The sequence below is a fragment of the Physeter macrocephalus genome, chromosome 12 (assembly GCF_002837175.3).
Source record: "Physeter macrocephalus isolate SW-GA chromosome 12, ASM283717v5, whole genome shotgun sequence".
In the NCBI taxonomy this organism is placed as follows: domain Eukaryota; kingdom Metazoa; phylum Chordata; class Mammalia; order Artiodactyla; family Physeteridae; genus Physeter; species Physeter macrocephalus.
In genome coordinates this window covers 26,057,636-26,066,835 of record NC_041225.1, presented here as the reverse complement: position 1 = coordinate 26,066,835, position 9,200 = coordinate 26,057,636, and the positions used below count along the sequence as shown (strand labels likewise).

The following is a 9,200-nucleotide window of genomic DNA, read 5'->3' as shown; positions in this document are numbered from 1 at the left end:
TCATTCTCAATGGTGAAAAACTGAAACCATTTCCTCTAAGATCGGGAACAAGACGAGGATGTCCACTCTTGCCACTCCTATTCAACATAATTTTGGAAGAAACTACGTAAATAGTGCTGTCATGTAGTGCTTCTTCTTTGGAAGAAGAAAAAGAAATAAAAGGAATACAAACTGGAAAAGAAGAAGTAGAACTCACTGTTTGCAGATGACATGATACTATACATAGAGAATCCTAAAGATGCCACCAGAAAACTACTAGAGCTAATCAATGAATTTGGTAAAGTTGCAGGAGACAAAATTAATGCACAGAAATCTCTTGCATTCCTATGCAGTAACAATGAAAGATCAGAAAGAGAAATTAAGGAAATGATCCCATTCACCATTGCAACAAAAAGAATAAAATACCTAAGAATAAACCTACTTAAGGAGATAAAAGACCTCTACTCAGAAAACTTTAAGACACTGATGAAAGAAATCAAGTATGACACAAACAGATGGACAGATATACCATGTTCTTGGATTGGAAGAATCAATATTGTGAAAATGACTATACGACCATCATCAAAAAATCTACAAATAGTAAATGCTGGAGATGGTGTGGAGAAAAGGGAACCCTCTTGCAGTGTTGGTGGGAATGTAAATTGATACAGCCACTGTGGAGAACAGTATGGAGGTTCCTTAAAAAACTAACAATAGAACTACCATATGACCCAGCAATCCCACTACTGGGCATATACCCAGAGAAAACCATAATTCAAAAAGACACATGCACCCCAATGTTCATTGCAGCACTATTTATAATAGCCAGGTCATGGAAGCAACCTAAGTGTCCATCGACAGACAAATGGATAAAGAAGATGTGGTACATATATGCAATGGAATATTACTCAGCCATAAAAAGAAATGAAATTGAGTTATTTGTCGAGATGTGGATGGACCTAGAGACTGTCATACGGAGTGAAATAAGTCAGAAAGAGAAAAACAAATATCGTATATTAACGCATATTTGTGGAATCTAGAGACATGGTACAGATGAACCGGTTTGCAAGGCAGAGATAGAGACACAAACGTAGAGAACAAACATATGAACACCAAGGAGGGAGAGCGGGGGCGGGGTGGTGGTGGTGGGATGAACTGGGAGATTGGGATTGACTTATATACACTAATATGTATAAAATAGATAACTAATAAGAGCAAATGATTTCTCCAAATGCGCTATAACATACACACACACACACATGCACGCACACACTGGCTCCTGTTTGTAATCAATTATATCCCACCTGGATCTTTTGTTATGAATCCCCCACCCCAAAAAAAGAATTAATTGATAGTCACTATTCTAGAGATGAGTATCCTCCCTATTTTTCTCCCGACCTTACGGGTGAGTCACAGAGAAGTTGGTACCTGCCCACCGTCACACGGAGTCACCTGAGAGCATCCAGACCCCAGACTCTGGGGTCACAGAGCCAGGGTACAACCGGGCAACTGATGGTCCAGGGCAGCCTCCCGAGATGCCAAGCTGAGCCCTTATGATTAACACACACGATATTCTCTGAAGGTCATGTCTCTCTCCCTCACAACAGCCATAAACATCTGCGATCATGTTTTCCGTGTGTCACTCTTTTCCTGTGCACACAGCCACAGTCGTACCCCCAGCAACAAGCAGCAGTCACCATTCGCGGCAGGGAGGAAGCACCTGTCAGCCGCCACTCGTGCCCCCCTGCCCCACCCCAAAGCCTGCGCCTCCAGAATCTACCTCCTCTAGTGGTCATGGGGGGCGGATCTGGGGGGTGCTCGCTGGCACGCACCTTGTACCTGGACCCCTCTGCCCTGCTTTGTCCTCTCAGCTCCCAACACAGCTCCTAACAGGTGCTCAGACTTTGCTCTGTTAATCATGTACATGCATAAATGGTGTGCACGCGGGTGCAGGTATGTACACATCTGTAACCGCAAAGCACTTTTCCAAATGACATTTAATTTTACCTTCATAAAGTCCTGACCCCTTCAGGAAAAGCCTCAAGGCTGTGAAAAAGGCCAGCCTGGCTTCACTTCTCCTGGCTGCCCTCCCCGGCAGGAAGGCAGTGAAACCTCTGGCGTTTCTAATGCCACAAATGCAGAAGCTGCTATTTGTCTACCTTGTCACACAAGCCACGACCGCCTGGATCTATCATCAAGACGACAGGACTAGCACTGCCTGCGCCGAGGCCACACACCTTCCCCAAAGCACTGCTGCCGCCTCATGGGGTCCGAAAGTCCCCAGGTTTACAGATGAGGAGTAATTTCATACTCCTCAGCACATAACAAAAACTGAAGATAATTATAATGTGAACAGTCAACTAATGGAGCCATTTGGTAAAGTATAATTATCTGAAGAGAAATCATTAAGGATACTATTCAGCAGGATAGAGATGAGAAGAGAATACGGCATATTTTAACATTAACAGTTATGCTGATTTGTAAAATTGATATCAAAATGCAGCTATTATAAAAATATAAAGGCACAATTTTATTCAAACCCGAAACAGCTAATTCCCTGGTGGCGCAGTGGTTAAGAATCTACCTGCCAATGCAGGGGACACAGGTTCGAGCCCTGGTCTGGGAAGATCCCACATGCCGCGGAGCAACTAAGCCCGTGCACCACAACTACTGAGCCTGCGCTCTAGTGCCCGCGAGCCACAACTACTGAGCCCCCGTGCCACAATTACTGAAGCCCGCGTGCCTAGAGCCTGGGCTCTGCAACAAAAGAAGCCACTGCAATGAGAAGCCCGCGGACCGCAACGAAGAGCAGCCCCCGTTCGCTGCAACTAGAGAAAAGCCCGCGCACAGCAACAAAGACCCAACGCAGCCTAAAATAAATAAATAAATAAATAAATTTACAAAATAGCTAATCATAAATATAAATTCTCAGTACAAGAGCCAGAAACTGAACTTTCTCCCTCTTACAGCATGACATACCATTAATTCAGATAAATATTTATGATTCAACAGTGCGTATCAGCTGTTACGTACCAGGCATGTAATTTATTCACGCAGTCTTGCGTCTCTTTCTGAAAGGGGAACTTCCCCCCTCACTCACAAGCAGCCTCACTGGCAAAGCTGCAATCATGCCCTTTCCAAAGGCAAGCAGGGACTTAGACTGGTCCATATCTACACCTGAGGGTGGGATGAGGCCCATAAGACATACGGGCACCAGATACCCAGACAAAGGTGGGTCTGAAAGCAGGAGAGAAGGGGCGCGACTGTGTGGGAATAAGCAGGGCTGATGGAGGCTGGGACAGAGGCCAGGGATGGGGTCGATGTCCAGGGAGAGACGAGAGCATGAGCAAAGGCCCTGAGGCAGCCTCAGGGACACGAGCACATCAGACAAAGACCGGAGCTGCGTGGGTGGTGCCACCGTTGTCTGACACATAAACACAGAGAGAGAACGGGGTTTCGGGATTAAGATTAGGCGGAGGACCTTGGAAGTGTTAACTGAGCAGCCAAGCAGGGCTCACCGAGGCACCGTGTTGGGCATCAGTGGGTTAACCAGAGGCGGGTGAGGCCACCTGGAAACATAAAGCGAGAAAAGAACCTACAGCAGAAGGTCTGTACACCCCACTGTGAAAGGCAGAGCAGAGGACTAGGTCCCCAAAGAGCCAGAGACGGAAGGAGGAAAAGCAGAGGGTCGGGGAGGGAGGTGTGCCAGGTGAGCCGTCAGCAGCTCAAACCACTTAGAGGTGAAGCCAGAGGGGGCAGCAGGTCTGGGGCCTGGGGACATGGCGGCCTGCGTGTGGCAGGGACAGAGGTGAAGATGGTCAGCTGGGGGCAGGGACCACGAAGGGACAGCTCCAGGGGCAACGCACTCGGAGGGAAAGAGTCAGGGAGGTGGGTTCAGCTCCCCTTCCACCTCTTGGATTCTGACTTAGCAAGGGAAGCAGGTCTCCCTTTAAAGACCCGACGGCCACCGCACTTAGTTTCTGAAAGTTGTGTCATGCAAAATGTGTGCGAACATTGTCAAATGTAACATTTATTGTCAATAGAAAGTGTTGTAATTCCTGATAGGAATAACTGGCAGTTATGTCACACTTTATAAATACAGATTATTCTCCTAAACACTAGCTCAATGAACAAAAATGTCCTAATGTAGAATCTGGGTGCATTCATGTGGTTATATTCTTACTGATATTAATTCATAAAATAGACAATATACACCTGCTGAGAGCATTCACAGTCATTCTAGAAATGGAATTGGATTCTTACAATGATTTGTCATTCAAACTACTTCGATTAAAATACAAATAATTACAGTTACTTCTCTTTTAGTCAACACTTAAATGCAATTACCACTCACTGCAAAGGGGAGGGGAGTCAGCCTTCAACTAAAATCAGCATGAGAAATAAAACAGTATGAATGCTAATAACACCATGAGATTTACAATACTGAACCTTACCATTTATATGATCGTATTTATAATAGTACAATTCAGCGCCATAATACAATGATATTCATCCAAATTTCAAATGAATTTTGGTGCCTATCAAAACTAGAATTGATGTCAAATGTCAACAGTTTAGAGTCAGATTTATTCACTCAGAATAATAAGTGTGACTGTAAATAACCTGCAGACAGTGCTGAGTGCAAAGCGCAGAGACACAGCCACTCTGGAAACTCTCACAGGAGAAGCAGGTCATCGCCGGTGCCAGGGCTCCACGGCAGGTCAGCTCGGTGCCCACACGTACTGGCCTTTTCTAACTGTTTCCAACAGGGCCTGCTGAGCGGTCCACTAAGCAAGCTAAGAGGCACATTCACTTTTTAAAAGTCCTACCTCTTTGCTTAATTAAAACATAGCTAGTTAACAATATTAATGGATGTAAAACTACAGCCTCCGTAGAAAACAGAAACTGTCTCACCAATAATTTTAATTGAGAAATCACAACAGCATAATATTCGCCACACTTTTTTAACAGCCTTGGAGATGAAACGCAAAAGAGGAAGGAGGTGAGGGCTGCGGGGCGGCCCGGAGGGTGGGCGTCCAGGGCGCGGAGCCTCTGTTGCTCAGCACAGAATGAGGGGGACCTCAGCGGCCTGGGGGAAACTGACATCCAGTGTTCGCTGAAAACAAGCCCAAAGCTCGCCAAAGGTACAATCTGAATGACAACATGCAGTAACCAGCTGATACTAAGGAAAAGCACAGGCCAGTCTAAACATAAATACTTTTTTCCACGAAATTCGCATGCACTTTTCCCCCAAAAGCATTTCTTTAACCTGCCTTGGTACATTGCAGAAAATACAGGTAGATTCTAATTACCGAGTTTCTGAGGATGTCGGAATCAGGTCTGAAGTGACTCAGAACCCAGACCACAGGTTCTTCGGGTGAGGGGGAGGCAGGGGACACACGGTTCCCTGTCCCCCTCTCGCCTGGAGCGGCCACCCATCACCCGTGTCCACGTGCCTCAGAGCGAGTGTCCGCTCCGAGAAGGACAGCGCGGGGGCCTGGGGTACAGAGACAGACCTCATGTGCCTGACGCCACCTGCTTCCTGTGGTGGCAGGCGAGCTGCTCTCATAATTCTGCAGCCGGGGTACCGTCTGACAGAGAGGGAACCGGGCTGTACACTCACTGACACGCACTCCCCTCCCTCCACCCAATGATAAAGCAGCCCAACGTCTCCGTCTGCAACCCACTCCCTTGGTGGGACTCACATCAGTGCTGCCCTCTTGTCGCCCTTCTTAAGTGTGTCTCCTGGGACATCTAGGGACATGGAACTAAATTAAACTTGGATCTTGGAAACCGATCCAAGATAGGAAACCTATCTCCTGGTAAAATCAGGTAATTCCCTATCTTAAAATATGTGAATCTTGCTTATGACATCATAGAGATCATCAGAAATTCTACACTTGAAATCAAAGATGAGTCAGCAAGGATGAGAAACACGTGACAAAAGCATAGAACAAACGGACATCCTTCCCCAGAGGTTACCTGTTTCCTTTAGCTCCCGCGATAACTCACATCTCTAACTAGATGACGAAGTGGTGGCATTACTAGATGCACACTTTAAATGACCTGACACACTCTCACCTTCCAGTCAAGCCAAGCTCACCGTGAGAACTCACATATGACTGGCTCTCCCAGGCTTCCAGCCCCTGGTCTGAAGCAGTGATGTTAATTAAAAACAGAAAATTGCGTTCAGCACAAACCAACAGCAGTGGTTGAACAGGAAAGCAGGACACCTTTACACACTGCACTGGCGGTTCTCCACCCAGGGGTTTAACCACAGGGACACAGGAGACTCAGGGACACAGGTATATGAACTGGCTCAACTTAGGGAATACAAGTAGCAGGGAACGGCTACCTAAAGAGAAAGAGAAAAAGAAGTTCCAATCCTGAGCAAGAGACTTTCAAATGTGGCCAAATTCTCATGATTCAAACCAGCAGTCATAAAGAACATGTTGTTTTTCTGACTTCAAAAAAAAATGTTTACAACTAGAAATATAATGGTTTTGAAACGACTTTCTTGTATGTCATCATTTTTCTAATTAGAAGCACTAAGTTCTCCTTCTTAACAGAAATGATTAAATAACTATGTAAACTCAATGATGTTATGGATAGTTACTGATAAGAAAAGCAACAAATCTGCATGGTTGTCTAGATTCCAAGGATTCAAGTGAAAATTTTATGGCCATCGGAGGTCCACAGTGCAAAGATGTTTAGGGCCATTTTCCAGCCAAGGTTCCAGCCATGATTGTGAGCTATGAACGTTCCTGTTTTAAAAGACACATGTGTAGACATACAGTTAACAGATTTGTTATAAATGAGCAAGAATCTGAGCCCTGCTGTAGGCTGGAGCACGCAGCATCTGAGCACACCTGATTACTTAGGACACCGGAGGGACCATTCCTGCTATTACGGGATCCATGTTACTATTCCAACACTTGTCCTTTGGTGCTGACAGAACTTCCTGGCTGGAACCTTGGCTGGAAAATGGCCCTAAACATCTTTGCACTGTGGACCTCCGATGGCCATAAATTTTTCACTTGAATCCTTGGAGTCTAGACAACCATGCAGATTTGCTGCTTTTCTTATCAGTAACTATCCATAACATCATTGAGTTTACATAGTTATTTAATCATTTCAGTTAAGAAGAACTTAGTGCTTCTAATTAGAAAAATGATGACATACAAGAAAGTCGTTTCAAACCCAGTATGAGGCACATAGGATGCATCTTATAATCAAGGTTCTTGTTACAAATAAGCACTAATTACAGCCTCAGAAAATGGGGTATAGAGCCCCTTTCTGAGCCCCCAATTTAGTGTCTTAATGTAGTCAACATTTAGCACCCTGGAGAGTACTTATTTGAGAACCTGCAGTTGACATATTTTTTAAAAATTTAAGTTATTGCCAATAACTCGTCCACTGGGTCAATTATGCAGTATGATCAATCCACTTGGTTCTTCCACTATAATTACAGTGGTTATAAACAGGACGGCTGCAAGAACACCTCAAGCAGATGGGCAGCTCCTAACCAGCGAGGGCATGGCAAGACTCCAGGCAGTGACAGAACTCCCTGCCTCTCTCTCTTAAGCAGTTTACTTCCGATTACCCCAAGCACATCTTCCCGGTTTAATTTCCATCTGCAGTAGCTGGAAAACTACTCTGTGACAAAGTACTTTACACAATCAGCACGGAACTTTACACGAAATTTAATTTCAAGATTTTGAGGAAACACCCCAAAATTGTATAACTTGATGGAAGAAGCAACTGTCTCTACATAAGCTTTTTTTTTTTTTTTTTTTAAGAAAATCATAGTCATTAGTACTACTGCCCTGGTTTAGAAGCATCCTGACACACAAGAATTTATAAAAGCCTTCAACCCGTAGTCTCCGAAACATTTCTCCGTTATCCTGAAAAGAACTGCTAGACACACGCCGGTTTTTATTGTCGCTCCCGGGCTTAGGGAGTCTGTGAGGACAAACCCGAAGGGAGGCGGTTCCAGCCGGATTAGTCAATCAGTCGGGGAGCCTCGGCTGCGGTTCCTAAACTGTTTCCAGAACACTCGGTTATGCTGGGGGTGGCGACGCGAAGGCTTCCAAGAACTTTTCGGTTTTGACTGAGCCACATTTCTGTTTTCCCCCAACAGTTAAGTTATTTAAAAGTAAGAGGGTGGAGGGGAGTCGTCTGGGGCAGGGATAAGAAGCGATGTCACACAGACACGCACGCACGAATCGGTATCACGAAGTGGGCGTCCAGAGCTGAGCTGTCCCCTAAGTAGAGGGGCGCTCGGCCGGGGGAACCCCAGCACCGGGCAGAGGCCCCCCCAAGACGGAGCTGAGCTCAGGAGGACGCCCGCCGCGGCCCCCGAGGCCAGGAGTCGCTCGCAGGGAGACAGGAGGGGCGAACCCCGAACCCCCAACCCTGGAGAACCTGGTTCCCACGGGCCACGGAGCCGCTGCACCTTCACGACGGGGAAAGGCAGACCCTACAAGTTTCCGTCTGGGATGCTGGGCCGGGAGGACAGAGGGTCGGGGGTCTGCGCGCGCCCGCCCGCACGAGGCGCCCCGGGAGATGGGGATGGGGACGCAAGAGGGAAGGGGGCGCCGGGTGAGGAGGGGGCGGAGGATGAGGAGCGGGCGCGGAGGAGAGACAGGGGCGCTGGGAAGGGGAGGGCCTGGAGGAAGAAAGGGGTGCAGAGGGGAAGGGGGCGCAGGGAGAGGAGGGGCGCGCGCAGAAAAGACGGCCGGGAGGGCCGGCACTCACCCTCGCGGGCACTAGCAGGCGGCCGGGGTGCCCGCGGGGGGCAGCCGGCGGGAAGGGTCCCTCGGCGCTCATCGCCGCCCACTCGGCGGGACCAGCGCTCCGGGCCGCGCGAGCTCAGCCCCGAGGCCCCGCGCGAGCCTCCTAGGGCCCCGCGGGCGCCACGTCCGCGCCCCTCTGCGCTCCGGCGCCGCTCGGGCTCGGCTCGGGCTCCGCGGGCAGCGGCGGGAGGAGCCGAGCGCCGCCCACCGCCCGTGAGCGCCGCCCACCGCCCGTGAGCGCCGCCCACCGCCCGTGAGCGCCGCCCACCGCCCGTGAGCGCCGCCCACCGCCCGTGAGCGCCGCCCACGCGACCGGCCGGGAGAGGAGGTGCGCGCGGCTGCCGAGGGGCGGGGACGCGTCCCGGGCTGCGGCGCTCCGGGGGAGTGCTGGAGAGGTGACAGCCTCTGGGGGCTGCCGCTCTGCCG

General features: G+C 48.7%; 1 protein-coding gene across 16 annotated transcripts in view; it reads right to left on the bottom strand.

The window, feature by feature from the left end:
* Positions 1–8,867, bottom strand: part of SNTG2 (syntrophin gamma 2) — a 198,653-nt gene extending 189,786 nt beyond the window's left edge. For all 16 annotated transcript variants that reach the window (XR_003682319.2, XR_003682321.2, XR_003682322.2 and 13 more), the window contains exon 1: positions 8,737–8,867. Coding sequence is in view for 12 of the 16 variants with exons in the window: in XM_028496836.2 (XP_028352637.1) it covers positions 8,737–8,808 (72 nt within the window). In the remaining 4 variants the exon portion in view is untranslated. The remainder of the gene's footprint in view (positions 1–8,736) is intronic.
* Between the last annotated feature and the right edge of the window lie 333 nt (positions 8,868–9,200).